The sequence below is a fragment of the Argentina silus genome (assembly GCF_951799395.1).
Source record: "Argentina silus genome assembly, chromosome: 1".
Classification (NCBI taxonomy): Eukaryota; Metazoa; Chordata; class Actinopteri; order Argentiniformes; family Argentinidae; genus Argentina; species Argentina silus.
The window spans coordinates 2,679,547-2,694,593 of NC_139655.1; the positions used below are offsets into that span (position 1 = coordinate 2,679,547).

Here is a 15,047-nt window from a genome sequence, read left to right on the forward strand (position 1 = left end):
TAGAAAGGTATTTGATATCAACTACTGTATAGCAGAGGTTTGCAATTCCACCATAGTCGTACAGCCCAAAAATGTTGGTCTAATCCCACGCTAGTACACCTGATTCAACTAATCATGCTACATGGTAATACTGTGACATTGAAACTGAAAATTGCAATGATGTTCAATACCACTGGTAGCATCAGTAAATGCCTAAGGGCACTCTGAAGTATTGCCTGGTGATTATTTATAGAGATGCAATTTTAACAGGGGTGCTTGGTTTGCGTACCGGAAGGTAGTTGTATGAATTCGTAAATTCTGTAAAATCTCCATTGCTGATGTCCTTCAGTTGATTCTGCTGGGCACTCATGGTGAAGATGGGCTGAAGAAAAGCAAAAAGTCAGTTAAAGTGCAGGTTTACGTTTCATCCTAAAAATAGTATTAGTTTCACACAGAATGTCGATTTTTGTGGACACAAATCCACACATTCATTATCGTTGCCCATAAACCTAAAAATCTGCTTTTAAATGGAGTGGCACCTGGAATCCCCCTAGAGTGATGGTGACTGACACGTCCAGCGGTTTGTTGACAACTCCAGCCACAGACTTGACGAGAGACATGAAGAGCAGCGGGAACCACACGATACAGATCAGCAGCATCACGATCATCCCTCCCATCCCGTACTTCACAACCTTTTTCTTTTTCTGGCCTCGAGGCTGTGGGTATCGCTGGAGAAGGACATATTACACTGTTAGGGAGGCTGGGGGGGGGGGTTTCGCTGGAGAAGGACAGAGTTGAACTAGTTACACTGTTTGGGAGACTGGGGAAGGACATAGTTACAGTATCAGGGAGACTGGGAAAGGACATAGTTACAGTATCAGGGAGACTGGAGAAGGACATAGTTACAGTATCAAGGAGACTGGGGGTGTCGCTGGGAAAGGACATAGTTACAGTATCAGGGAGACTGGGGAAGGACATAGTTACAGTATCAGGGAGACTGGGGAAGGACATAGTTACAGTATCAGGGAGACTGGAGAAGGACATAGTTACAGTATCAAGGAGACTGGAGAAGGACATAGTTACAGTATCAGGGAGACTGGAGAAGGACATAGTTACAGTATCAGGGAGACTGGAGAAGGACATAGTTACAGTATCAGGGAGATTGGAGAAGGACATAGTTACAGTATCAGGGAGACTGGAGAAGGACATAGTTACAGTATCGGAGACTGGGGAAGGACATAGTTACAGTATCGGAGACTGGGGGTGTCGCTGGGAAAGGACATAGTTACAGTATTAGGGAGACTGTGGGTATCCTCTCAGGTTTAGACAACTGAATAGGATGGTAGGGGTGAGAGGTTGATTTGGGATTCAGGGATAGCTAGTGAGCAGGGTTGAACTCACCTTCTCTGACATCCTCCAGCACTTGAGGACAAAGATGTGTGCGTAGATGTCCTCCACACAGATCCAGCTGGACAGACTGAGGGTGGTGTCTGTCCAGACCCAGTCCATCACTGCACGCAGCTCCGTCAGGAATGGCACCAAACGGAACCTGAGGACCAGGACAGACAGTTATTACTGGTTATGAATACTGATCTAGTTTTGATCTAAATGTGTTTAGAGATAATCATTTAACTCTCACAGCTATGATAAAACAAGGGATGTGATTTACTGTCAAAGTGTGTGTGTGTGTGTGTGTGTGTGTGTGTTTGTGTTTGTGTTTGTGTTTGTGTTTGTGTTAGTGTTGAGGCCTCACCCCTGGAACAGGAAGAGGTTGAGATAGTTATAGCTCTTGGTCAGGAAGTTTCCCAGGACGCGGGTGGGGTAGCCACAGCGGATCTGATAGGCCGACAGGCCGAAGTAGATACACTTGACAAAGTACCACAGCTGGGCCACTGTGTTCTGACTGAAACGCCTGGAGAAGGAAATACAATCATTGTTCATAAATCAATGTTTATGTGCTACTATAAATGTTCAAATACAAGAAGAAAGAAGTGCGTTGCAGTAGTCTATGTGGGAAGAAATGAAAGCGTGGGTGAGTTTCTCTGCAAATGTAAAGGAGAGGAATCCAGGCAAAGTTTTTCAAATGTACCGCTGGGGAAGGACATAGTTACAGTATTAGGGAGACTGGGGGGGTATCGCTGGAGAAGGACAGAGTTGAACAGTAGAAAATGACAGTTTTTCTGATATTGTTTATGTGGGATTCAAGTGAACAGAGGAGAAAGGGAGATATGGTTCTCTCTCCTATATGCTCGTACCTCTCTGTGACACCCGGGAGGATGAAGAACATCCAGAAGTGGATCCCAAACACCAGGATGACCTGGAAGATGACCTTCCCCATGACCGTCTTCCTCAGGTAGAGTGCACGGTCCACTACCATGGTCCCAAACTGGATCAGAACCATGACCAGAAACGCCTCTGGAACCTGGTCCTCCGACAAGGAGGAAGTGATATCAGCGGCAGCAGAGTGTTTCTGTAGGGGGGACAGGAAGTCTTGTTGTTATTCATTGAGAAGGTTTTTTCGTTTGTTTGATTCAGAATGATTAACATAATATACTTGTCAAACAATCATCTGTATGTGACTGTATTATAGAAGACCAAATTGTTATATGTTGATATCAGTGGACACTGGTGGAGGCAGTCCTCCAATTTCTACCTCCACCTGCCGCTAACGGATGATATGAAATGTAAATATACACTATATAAATCCTCTTTTGAAGGACTACATGTACTGTTTGTGCTAGAAATAGCGGCAAAATATTTACAAAATTCTTCTACTCGAATTTGTGGTCCTCTGTGGCTCAGTTGGTAGAGCGCAGCGCAAACAACACTTAGGTTGTGGGTTTGATTCCTGCTGGACCATATATATGTATGTATGCACTCACTGTAATGTAAGTGGCTTTGGATAAAAGCGTCAGCCAAATGGCATATATTATTATATTAATTTAGAGAATGTAAAAGAGTGGTGTTAACAGACGTCTCAAACGTACCCCAAAAGCCCAGAAGCCAAAGACAATGATGATAAAATCAACGGTGTCGGCCAGGAACATGAGGACGTAGACATCCGTCACCGCACTGTATTCCGGGTGGATCAGGTTGTAGAAGAACTGGCGAATGGGGATGTAGATATCTAGAGTCCTGCAGAGAGGAGGAACGTGGTCAGGGGCGGCAGGTGGCCTAGAGGTGAGAGAGGCTAGAGGAGGTGAGAGAGGCTGGAGGAGGTTTGAGAGGCTAGAGGAGGTTAGAGAGGCTGGAGGAGGTTTGAGAGGCTAGAGGAGGTTAGAGAGGCTAGAGGAGGTTTGAGAGGCTAGAGGAGGTTAGAGAGGCTGGAGGAGGTTTGAGAGGCTGGCCAGCAATCAGGAGGTTGCTGGTTTGATCCCCACCCTAGGAGGGAGCCTGATGTGAGCTGGTGACTGGAAGGTTACTGGCGTCATATCTAAGGCTCCTACCACTGCCGTTGTGCCCTTGAGCAAGGCACTTAACCCCTAACTTCTCCAGCGGTGCTGAATATGGCTGCCCTGTGCCCAGAGCTCTGTTCTCCCATGGGGGTGCAGTGTGTGTTGTCTTGGGAGGGGTGTGCATGTGTCAAATTCCTACAATTGATGAGAATTGATTGCATGGCCTTCTTCTTCTTTGTCAAAGTAAGATCAAGACATCCTAGCTAAACATTGAAACCATACTATTTACCAGGCGTCAACAAACGTTGACTTTTCGACTACTCCGTGATATGGAAAGCTATTACCAGTCACCCCACACAGCTGAAAAGGTACATTCCTATGGGAAGCGTTCAACAGTGGCACCTACTACTGTCTAGAGGTCATCTTATAAAACAATAAAACATTTAATTTACACCATACTTTTCATAAAGCTCGGATTGTTGTCCACCTACTTCTTGACAGTGAAGGTCTTGGCTTTGATGAGCTGTTCTCTGAGTTTCTCCAGGACCATCTCCTTTCTGCTGCGCTGGTGGACACTCAGCAGACTGCCCCCCCTCCGTAGGCTGGGCCGCGAGCTCACACTGTCTGTATGAGAACACACACAAACACAGTCAGACACACACACACACACACACACACTATTCATCAGTGTTTCCCATATGAGAGTCAGGGTGGGTCGTGAGTCCTCACCTTCTCTAGAGTGGGCGGAGCGTGAGGAGCGGTGGGAGGTGGAGCTAGAGCTCTTGCGTCGCAGCGGTGTTGAGGTGGCGTGGGGCTGTGTGCGGGCGTGCCTGGGGAAGCGTACGTGGACCGACTCCAGCGACGTCGTGGCCCGGGGAGGCGGTCTGAAGGGGGGGCTGCCTGAGGCCTGCTTCTTCTCCCCATGCCTGGAGGTGGGCCTCTGGTGGGCCTCCCTGACTGAGTCGCTGCGTTGCTGCTGCTGGGGGGGTTTCCCTGCACCTCCACTACCCCCCCTGGAGTCATCCTCATCCCACAGACCGTGACACTGGAAACAACAAATGGTTGTCAGAGAGCTTGAAGAGGGGGCAACTAGCCCTAACCCTAACCCTAACCCTAACGAGGCTAATAAGAATGAATGCTAGAATATAATAACTATGTAACTAACAAGTAATAACAATGTAATAAAGAACAACACTGTATAAAATAAGGAATAGCAGAGTGGAATATCAACTCGCACAAGTGTAAATTAATCAACAAGAGTTTGAGTTTGTGTTGTGTTGTAGAATATGTTATATATATATAGTGCTATTAATTAGTGCTATTATCAAAAAAAGTGAGTGAATAAGTGTGTACTTTGAGAATGGAGCGATGGAAGAAGAGAGCAAGCAGCTGAATCAAGTCGTAGTGAACGTATCCCTCCTTCTTCTCCACGCCGATGATGTTGGGAGGGTGGAAGGGCTTGGTCTTGTCCACCTCCATGTTCTGGTTGAAGGGGAAGAACCCAAACTGGAAGAAGTACTTTATCACAATGGTGACCTGGGGTTTAGAAAGAGAGAGAGAGAGGGAAAGACATTCCAACACAATCAATCAATCAATCAATCAATCAATCAAGTTTATTTGTATAGCGCTTTTTACATAGACAAATGTCACAAAGTGCTTCATAGCAAAATAACACTAAATAAAACAAACAATAAATACAATACAAACAATATGATCTAACACCAAATCATAGACCCCCAGGAGTAAGCCAAGGAAAAAATGTATTAATACAAATCCTCTTTGAGATGTTGTTCTCGGATATAACTACGACAGAGAGTTATTTCTATGTTTTTTTTATGGCATTTAGCAGACGCCTTTATCCAAGGCAATCATCTATCCCTCAGTCATCCTAAGATAAAGTACTCTATGCTCGGAGAGTAGGGTTAGTACTATGTAAAGCGTTTCCCAGAAAGGCAACAGACTGGCCTATGGACTATGTACCCCCTGCAGTACTCCAAAGTACCCCTAGGGGTACGCGTCCCCCCATTTGAGAACCACTGGCATATGGTACCTCTGTGTAAACGATGGCGGTCATCCAGAAGCGCTTGCTGGGGCGTGGCACAGACAGCATGGCCCACAGGAAGATGAGGATGGGCAGCACCAGGGTGGCGCAGGAGGCCGAAACCATGTGGTTAAGGATAATGACCAGGTAGCAGACCATCTCAGAGCGGGCCATCAGCATGTTGTAGAGGGCGTAGCACATCTGGAGCAGCTGGGGCTGGGTGCTGTAGAAACGCTCCGAGTCCTCCAGCTCCTCGTCATAGAACATCCTGATGTCGGGGGGAGGGGGGAGGGGAGGGGAGAGGGGTTAATCACAGTGGTTTCAAAGTAGTGGGTCAGTAAATACTATACAGGCTTCAGAAAGTGCAGTAGAATATCCAGACACCTAGAGATTCCTGGAGGGTCTGATTCCTGCTGGGACCATATATACTGAAATGTATGCACTCACTGCAATGTAAGTCGCTTTGGATAAAAGCGTCAGCTAAATGGCGTATATTATTATATACATTTTTGGTGCGTGATGTGCTCAGAGTGGCCTCACCTGCCGCGTAGCAGGTCGCTGGCAGTCAGCTCGTGGGTGAGGGAGGGGAACGTCGTCGAGGCCCCTGCCAGGAAATCCGGCCTCTCATCAGGCGTCACGACGACCAACCTCTTCTCCTTGGTCCTTCTGGAAGAGGCCCCCTCCCCCTGCCCCTCCCTGTCTAGGCCCAGAGCTCTGCTGTAGGACGGGGGGATGTCTCCTTCTGTGGGGGTCTCGCTGGGGGGGTCTACCATGTAGAGCTGGAGCTCACTGGGGTGTTGGGCACAGGCCGGGCACCACCCCACCTGCTCAGACGCCAGGATGCTGTCCCAGTCCCTCCCTCGGTGGTGACCCCCATCTGGGTCCTCATACAGCCCCCCTGAGGTGGACGGAGTCTCGGCGCGGGGGTCTCTCTGGGAGTGGGGGTCCCTGTCTGCTTCCTCTACTGTGTCTGTGGTACCTTGGCGAGAGTAGAGTGCCGTACTAGTGGAGAGAGAGAGAGGCAGACAAGAGAGGAGTTGTTTAACCTAAACCCCAGTCTGTTGGTGCTGGTGACAGTGTTTGTTGAGTGTTTGTTATTTGATGCAGCGTGTGTGTGTGTGTGTGTGTCTGTGTGCGTGTTTGTGTGTGTGTGTGTGTGTGTGTGTGTGTGTGTGTGTGTGCGTGCGTGCGTGCGTGTGTGTGCGTGTGTGCGTGTGTGTGTTCCACCATGAGAAGACAGAGGTGGTGACAGTCAGACTAATGTGCTAGAGACAAAGGTTTGCCATCAACACTCTACCAGGGAGTCACTACGGTTAGACCTGCAGTGCTGTGTTTACATTCAACACTCTACCAGGGAGTCACTACGGTTAGACCTGCAGTGCTGTGTTTACATTCAACACTCTACCAGGGAGTCACTACGGTTAGACCTGCAGTGCTGTGTTTACATTCAACCCGCCAGCTTTGTGTTTTCCTGAGCTTCAAATAATCTGATCCACCTCCGACTACAGCTTATAATTCACCGCATTAGCAGACAACATGTTCCAACAGTGGTAAAGAAAAAGGCCAGCTTTAAAAAAAAAGAAAAAAAAAAGTCCAGCTTTACCTGCAGGAAGTGGATTTGAATATGAGAAAGGGACATGAGAACGTAAGCCTTGGATTCAGAGAAAGGGAAAGAGAGTACCAGGGAGACAGTAAATACACTTTGAAGTGAGAGCGGTGCGGTTGGCTTAGTCTCCAAACCCCAGCTAGACGCTTGGCACGGCCGTCTCTACGAGGACGTACAGTAGCGCTCCCTCTGCTCAGTCACGGCTATTCTGTCTTGGCGCCCCAGTGGTGGAATGAGCTTCCCACAACTGTCAGGATGGCAGAGTCACTATCCATCTCCCGCCGTAGACTAAAGACCCATCGCTTTAGGCTGCACCTGGTCTCCTCTCCTTCAGACCTCTCCACCCCCTGACACCCTAGTGTACATTACCTGAACTGCATCATAAGAGTAGCACTGTGACTGCCGGTGGTACTTCTTAGTATACAGTACCAGTCAAAAGTTTGGACACACCTTCTCATTCAATGTTGTTTTTCTTTATTTTGTATTATTTTCTACATTTTAGATTAATATTGAAGACATCAAAACTATGAAGGAACACATATGGAATTACGTAGTAAACAAAAAAGTGTTAAACAAACCAGAATATGCTTTATATTTTAGATTCTTCAAAGTAGCCACCTTTTGCTTTGATGACAGTTTTGCACACTCTTGGCAAGGTGTGTGCAAACTTTTGACTGGCACTGTAGTTGATTCACTTACTTTAGACAAATGCACTTATTGTAAGTCGCTTTGGATAAAAGCGCCCGCTAAACTACATTAATGTAAAAAAGAAAGTAAAAGTATATGCGACATACTACCGCTAGCTTTAAGGTATTATGCTAGGTTTAAGGTATTATGCTAGGTTTAAGGTAAGGCATTGTGGCCTGTGCTACAACTTGGTCCTCTGTGGCTCAGTTGGTAGAGCATGGTGCTAACAATGCTTAGGTTGTGGGTTTGATTCCCGCTGGGACTATATATACTGAACTGTATGCACTCACTGCAATGTAAGTTGCTTTGGATAAAAGTGTCAGCTAAATGGCATATATATTACAATCTTAATCTCATTCAGGATATCTGAGAGCTTTTTGTCGTGGCAACACTACAACCGGAAATTAAGTTGTTCTTATATCTGTGTAGTTACTCTGTAATGACTATGTAATAACAAGTTGTTATTCTATCTCCAGGCGTGGACTTAACTTAAAAAGACAGCACTATAATGATGCCCTGAATGTGAGAGAGGTGTTGCAAGAGAGAGGAGAAAGAAGCGGAAAGAAGAGAAGAAAAATATAGTATTGTCATTTCTCACCTTGCAGCCCCACTCGCTCCACTATCGGCTGAGGAAGAGGAGGAGGAGCAGAGGTCCAGCCCCTCCATCTTCGAGAGTCTGGGGCGGGCACGCTCGCTGGTCCTGGGGACCTGGGCACTGTCAGCCCCGCCCCCCTCAGCGTGGTCCAGAGTGGACTGGCAGGAGTAGAGGAGGGTGGCCTCTGTGAATGCACTGGAGAGATGGACAGAGATGGAGGGACGGAGAGAGATGGACAGAGATGGAGGGACGGAGAGAGATGGACAGAGATGGAGGGACGGAGAGAGATGGAGAAAGATATGGAGGGACGGGGAGAAATATGGAGAGATGGAGAAATGGAGGGATGAGAGAGAGATGGGAGAGATGTGATGCGATTATTGTCTGACATGTTTAATGTCAGTGAGTCTTTGACTGAGTCAAGGCTCTGTGTTTGGGAAGAGTTACAGCTCTATCCTTGGAAGCGGCTAAATAGCCTTTCTCTTTGACTCATTATTAAAAGAGTGTGAAACAATAACAATCTTCTTCTCTGCATGAAGGACTTCAATGACACTGTGAAACTGATTAAATAGCCGATTTAGCCTGATTAAGCGTCAATCTCTTATGAGAATACTGCATGTAATAAAGAGTCTGTATCCTCCATTGATCTTTATAAGCTCTTTTACCTGGATAGGCTGTCATGAGACACAACAGAGTCTTGGCTCTCCATCCTATAGGCAGAGTCTTGCAGCTTGGCCTTATGGGGGATGGAGTCTTCAGGTTCTCTCTCCAGGCCGGACTCAGTCGACACTGTCTTGCACATCTGTTTCTGATAGTACACATGGATACTCTCTCTCGAGGGGACATTACCCTGTTGCAAACAAGAACGACTGTTAAACAATAGCTAACATTGTTTAGTCCCACTTTTCACAAAGTTGCATTCTTGTGGGACAACACATCAAAGATAAACAGTCATGAATCACAGCTGACTTATGGGTAAACATGTCTAGATATAGCATATGAATGTCAACAGGAAGAGAGGGACTCTCCATATAAAATAACAATACAGAGATTCAGGTTTAGATTAAAATAACTCTTTAGTGTTTTGTTTTTTTATGAATCCAGGTTTGTACGTTTACCTTTTTGACCTCGTGAGTGAGCATGCAGCGTTCGATGCGCAGCACCGTTGAGATGTCGATGTGTTCCTGACACATGGAGTTGAGCCAGGCGGTGAAACTGTCCAGCATAGCCAGGAACAGAACCCAGGAGAACTTGACGATGTTGAACACCCGCTTCAGGACGTTGTCTGTGAGGGAGAAGATATGGTCAACACAGTTCTTTCTTTGGGTCCCATTATGGGGAAACCCATAACACTAACCCTTGACATACAACATACGCACAATACTGTAACACCCAATCTAAGAAGCGATCTGAGATTGTAAAGCCAACATTGGTCTTTGTGTTGCTTTGTAACCAACTTTAATCTCTAATGACTCGGAGACGAGGAGTGTGCTGTGAGTTGGGGTTGAGTTTACGCTACACCAACCTGGTCCATCCTTCTTCTCTTCCTCTCTCTCCTCCTCTCGATCCTCCACTTCGATGCCCACATGAACTGTTGAACAGCAAGAGAGCTTTAATGCACCCTATAGAAGCACAGCCATAGAACAGTGTGGAAAGTGGAGAAAAACATCTGTTGTCCTCACTGTCACTGATTTGTAGTCTAGGTATTTGGCTCAAGAGACTCTGTTGGACGAGACTCCAGCCCAGCAGTCATATAGAATAAATCAAACATCTATAATCCGACATGACGTCCTGTATTTCAGGACTTTGGCTGGAGAAGAGCTGGGGTTTTTTGTGAATCCAGCCAAAGCCGCCAACCCCCCCCCCCCCCCCCCCCCCACTCCCAACACACACAAACACATCCAAACCGTGCACCCTCCAGAGTCTGAAATACAGGACGCCATGTTGGATTAGACATGGTCAATTCATCCCATATGACGACTGGACTGTGGATATGGTTCTAGTACAAAATACAGCCTGGCTATGGAGAAAAATACTTGTGTAATATCTCCCATCCCAGCCCTGGAGTTCCTCCCCACCTGAAGAGACTTAAGTGATGTCATCTGCTTTAGATGAGATGTTGGGCCAATGTTACCTTCTCTCGGTTCCTCTTTCCTAGGCTTGCGTCCTTCGGTGTACTTCTGCCAGAAGCGGTGTTTCTCCTTACTGCGTTCCTTCATGGCTGTTTTGGAGTCTGTGATCCAGGCATGGTATACAAACTGTGGTAAGAGAGAGAGAGAGAGAGGGAGGGAGAGAGAGAGGGAGAGACAAATAGAGAGAGAAAAAGAGAAAGAGAGAGTGATAGAAAGAGAGAGAGAGAGAGAGAAAGAGAGAGAGAGAGAAAAAGAGAAAGAAAGAGAGAGTGATAGAAAGAGAGAGAGAGAGGGAGAAAGAGAGAGAGAAAGAAAGAGAGTGATAGAAAGAGAAAGAGAGAGAGAGAGAGAGAGGGAGAAAGAGAGAGAGAGAGGGTGAGAGAGAGAAAGAGAGAGAGAGAGAGAGAGAGAAAGAGAAAGAGAGAGAGAGAAAGAGAAAGAGAGAGAGAGAAAGATAGAAATAAAAGATAACATTTGTTAACCAGTCTCTCACCACGAGAGACCAGAGGCGGATCGAAATAACAACAGACAGCAACAGCTTGACAAGCATTTTGGCAGCTTAATTCTGACATGGACTGGATATACACTCAACACTCAAACACTCAGATTTGATAGATTACATTTTTGGTCCATTGGTCATCAGGCTGATTATTCATCGTCTAGCAATGAGAGTAGGCCATAGCCTACTCACTGAAAAGCGTTTAGTTAAAATCTGTTCAGTAAATGTCACATTTAATATGAATTAAGCAGTCAAATTGAATGTCCCTGGGTCAACCAGTGGGTCACAGGTAAAAGCCATTGGCAAAACACAAATTACACAGAGAACCAGTTTCAGGGAGTGATCAAATTAAATTAAATGAGAGCCACACTAACATCTGTGGTGACTGTGCATATGTCAATGGGACACAATGATTTACAATGGTGTAAAATCACCCCTTAAGTGGTTAAAAACAAGTCATAACTTATGATTGAGTCACAGAACAATCCCACAGAGTTCCCCGCAAGGTAAGCCACCCACAGACACCCACACACCCACACACCCACCGACACCCACACACCACAGACACCCACACACCCACACACCCACAGACACCCATCACCTACAGTACACAGGAGGAGAGAACACACTTCACTGCACTTCTACTGCATGCAATGGCAGCCATTTTGTCATGACCGGCAGCATCTCTGCTGAAATGGAGGCAGCTGAGACGTCAAAGACATGTCATGTCAAATTACATCATTGTGACGTTTTCCAGTGGAGGACAGTGCAGTCAGTCTGTATGTCGTGAGAAAGTGGCTTGGAGTGGTCAGCCGGATAGGTCACATACAGCATTCAGAGCAGAGATGGAGGCTCTGTCCAGGAGCAACCCCTTGACCCTATCGCCTGTACTCTGAGACCTGAGAGGACCAGATAGGGTGTCAGCAGGATGGCAGTAGCTCCATCTAACCCTCTGATAAGTTGGATGGACTTTCTTTTTTTTTACATGTGTCTTTATACCCATCCGTCAGTCATCATAAGAAAAAGTAATCAATGCTCGGACCAGGGGCCGTCGGCAGTCACAATGCTAGATTTTTAAAAATTGATTTATTTTTGTGTGTATGGGCGTATTGGCTAAGGGGGTTGTTTCTGAACAAGGGCCTCAGAGGTGGTGTCCTAGGGAGAGTACCTTGGCTGCCCTGATTATATAGTGCGCAGCTGTTTTGGGCAGTTTAATGATAGACTTTGGTAAAGCCAGCAAAGCAGAGGCAAACTTTCTGATTGCTCTCTATAAGGATTGGGAGGAACAAAGCAGGGAGAGTTAGTAGAACACAATATTGTTGTAAATAAGGCCAGACAAACTTACAAAGACTGTTAGTTAGGAGTTAGTGCTCTCATAACAAGAGAGAATAACAGTTTAGTCCATATAGAACAAAAAAACCAAGGAATTAGCAAATTAACAATCGTAAATCTTTAGTAGTAAGACAAATAAGGCATTCAAAATCAGTTTGAACAGAAATAGAAGCACGTATTCACTTTCAAATATTCAGTTAAAAAACAAATGTGAATACACACTCAAAAAAGAATCCAACCAGTGTTGCCAAACAGAACTCGATCGTCTCACTGTGCAGGATGGAGCTACAGGGCTCATGTCCTATCCTAGAGCATACCTGAAATGCAGACTTCTTTGGTGGCTCTTCCTCCTTCTTATCATCCTCTTCCTCCTCCTCTTCGCTGTCTGTCTCAAATAGGTAGTAGTTACCGCTCCTCACCACTGAGAGAGAGAGAGAGAGAGAGAGAGAGGGGGAGAGAGAGAGAGAGAGAGAGGGGGGGAGAGAGAGAGAGAGAGAGAGAGAGAGAGAGAGGGGGGGGAGAGAGAGAGAGAGAGAGAGAGAGAGAGAGAGAGGGGGGGGAGAGAGAGAGAGAGAGAGGGGGGGGAGAGAGAGAGAGAGAGAGAGAGAGAGAGAGAGAGAGAGAGAGAGAGAGAGAGAGAAACAGAGAGAGACAGAGACAGAGACAGAGAGAGAGAGAGAGAGAGAGGAGTCAGGCTACTATATATAGAAGAGAAACAGAGATACTGTCCTGTATTGTGACAACAGAACAGCTACATATCACTGAATCGTCCAAATGAGATTTAAATGAAGGTCATTTTGAATTCAAATGGTTGCTGATTTCAGATAAGAGATAACTTACTAGAGGCATGGTCGACCCAGGGCCTCCACCACTGCTTCCTCTTACCCTTCCTCTTCTCTTTACCTGCCTCTTCTGAGGGAAACGTGAAGAGAGAAAAACATGTATGGAACATAACCCATGTAAATGTATCCACCCCACATTACCCCTCTGTACAGTTCCTCAACTGTTAATAATAAAATAAAATAATAATAATAATCCTTTTCTTTCCTCTAGCATTGTGACTGCCAATGGCACCTGGTCCTAGCATAGATTTTTGCTTATGATGGCTGATAGATGATTCACTTACTTTAGACAAATGCACTTGTTCTAAGTGGCTTCGGATAAAAGCGTCTGCTAAATGTTAAACATTTAAAAATGTAAATGTATACTGTATGTAGCTTTAGCACTTCGGGGCTGCAATGTTAAAGATCATCTGCCAACATCCACTAGCCTGTCCTCCTCTTCCTCCTTGGTGTGGCTGCGTCCGTCCTAACCCTAACCCTAACCCTAACCCTAACCCCTAACCCTAACCTTAACCCCTAACCCTAACTGCCAACATCCACGAGCCTAGCGGACCGCAAGGCCCACCTTTGTCCTCCTCTTCCTCCTTGCTGTGGCTGCGTCCATCCATGCTCTCCTGAACCAGACTCAACATCCTCTCCTTTCCCCGCTTGAACTTCTGCTGGCGGCTCTTGATGCGGTCCATTCTGATTGGACAAAGGGAGGACAGAGAAAATGGGCGCACCGTTGAGAAAGAATTAGCTGTAAGCTCGGGTCTGCATACCGAAACGTATTCTCGTGTATACTGTGAACTGGATGTCTGTGTATGATAATAATCTGTGTAAACGTATTCTCGTGTATACTGTGAACTGGATGTCTGTGTATGATAATAATCTGTGTAAACGTATTCTCGTGTATACTGTGAACTGGATGTCTGTGTATGATAATAATCTGTGTAAACGTATTCTGGTGTATACTGTGAACTGGATGTCTGTGTATGATAATAATCTGTGTAAACGTATTCTGGTGTATACTGTGAACTGGATGTCTGTGTATGATAATAATCTGTGTAAACGTATTCTGGTGTATACTGTGAACTGGATGTCTGTGTATGATAATAATCTGTGTAAACGTATTCTGGTGTATACTGTGAACTGGATGTCTGTGTATGAGAGAATGTTCTCTCACTGTCTCTTCAGCAGGTCCATAGACTTCTTCTCCACCTCAATCCTGGCTCTGACAGCTTTCACTATGGTGGCCTGGAACAGCTCCGCTCCTCTGAGAAGATGCAGAGTAGGGTAGGGTTAAAAACACACAAAGAGGATACTACTACTGGGACTTCCTGATGCCTACAATGCGCACATACTCTCCGTCGGTGGCTGTAGTGGATCTGACACACACACGCACACGCACACGCACACGCACACGCACACACACACACACACACACACACACACACACACAGAGATGCACAGTTACTTTAAAGTTTTGATTCTAGTTCTCTGAGAGTGAGAGAGAGACAGACCTGGAGGCGAGGATCTGGGAGGAGCGGATGTCAGCCACCACATGTAGAAAGTAGTAGCTCATGAAGACGCGTCGCTGCAGCAGCAGGAAAGCGAAGCAAATACTGTCCCAGATGATGCCGGCCTCGTCGCTAGGCAACTCACACTGCTTGTTGGCCTGCTGCTCCGCTGCAAGCGATTCAAAACATTTTACATTATCCTTAAAAGAAAACCCCCCCACTGTAGAACTGTATAACTTAAAATGTACTTTGTAGGTCTATCATTAACGTTTGAAGTTCGTCAGGCATCAGCGGAGTGAGCTGAATTCTAAAAGCAGGTTTTTACTGTGATGGGGTAACTTACGTTTAGAGTAGCCCTTGATAGTGCAGGCGAGGCTGAAGAGCTGTATCAACCAGCAGTGGTTGGTGACCAAAGCCTTGATGTAGCCACAGGCTGCTATCTA

General features: G+C 46.1%; 1 protein-coding gene across 1 annotated transcript in view; it reads right to left on the reverse strand.

Moving 5' to 3' along the window:
* LOC310813259 (piezo-type mechanosensitive ion channel component 2-like) overlaps positions 1-15,047 on the reverse strand; it is a gene marked incomplete at its 5' end in the record, with an annotated part of 95,558 nt that overhangs the window by 3,343 nt on the left and 77,168 nt on the right. Inside the window, 22 exons of the mRNA XM_083682121.1 lie at positions 269-361; positions 519-707; positions 1,381-1,528; positions 1,733-1,891; positions 2,235-2,449; positions 2,967-3,114; positions 3,866-3,998; positions 4,104-4,419; positions 4,728-4,910; positions 5,425-5,683; positions 5,956-6,417; positions 8,307-8,498; positions 8,966-9,150; positions 9,419-9,585; positions 9,826-9,891; positions 10,435-10,558; positions 12,581-12,684; positions 13,104-13,175; positions 13,671-13,789; positions 14,271-14,360; positions 14,608-14,773; positions 14,948-15,044. Coding sequence (XP_083538247.1) covers positions 269-361; positions 519-707; positions 1,381-1,528; positions 1,733-1,891; positions 2,235-2,449; positions 2,967-3,114; positions 3,866-3,998; positions 4,104-4,419; positions 4,728-4,910; positions 5,425-5,683; positions 5,956-6,417; positions 8,307-8,498; positions 8,966-9,150; positions 9,419-9,585; positions 9,826-9,891; positions 10,435-10,558; positions 12,581-12,684; positions 13,104-13,175; positions 13,671-13,789; positions 14,271-14,360; positions 14,608-14,773; positions 14,948-15,044 — 3,687 coding nt within the window. The remainder of the gene's footprint in view (positions 1-268; positions 362-518; positions 708-1,380; positions 1,529-1,732; positions 1,892-2,234; positions 2,450-2,966; positions 3,115-3,865; positions 3,999-4,103; positions 4,420-4,727; positions 4,911-5,424; positions 5,684-5,955; positions 6,418-8,306; positions 8,499-8,965; positions 9,151-9,418; positions 9,586-9,825; positions 9,892-10,434; positions 10,559-12,580; positions 12,685-13,103; positions 13,176-13,670; positions 13,790-14,270; positions 14,361-14,607; positions 14,774-14,947; positions 15,045-15,047) is intronic.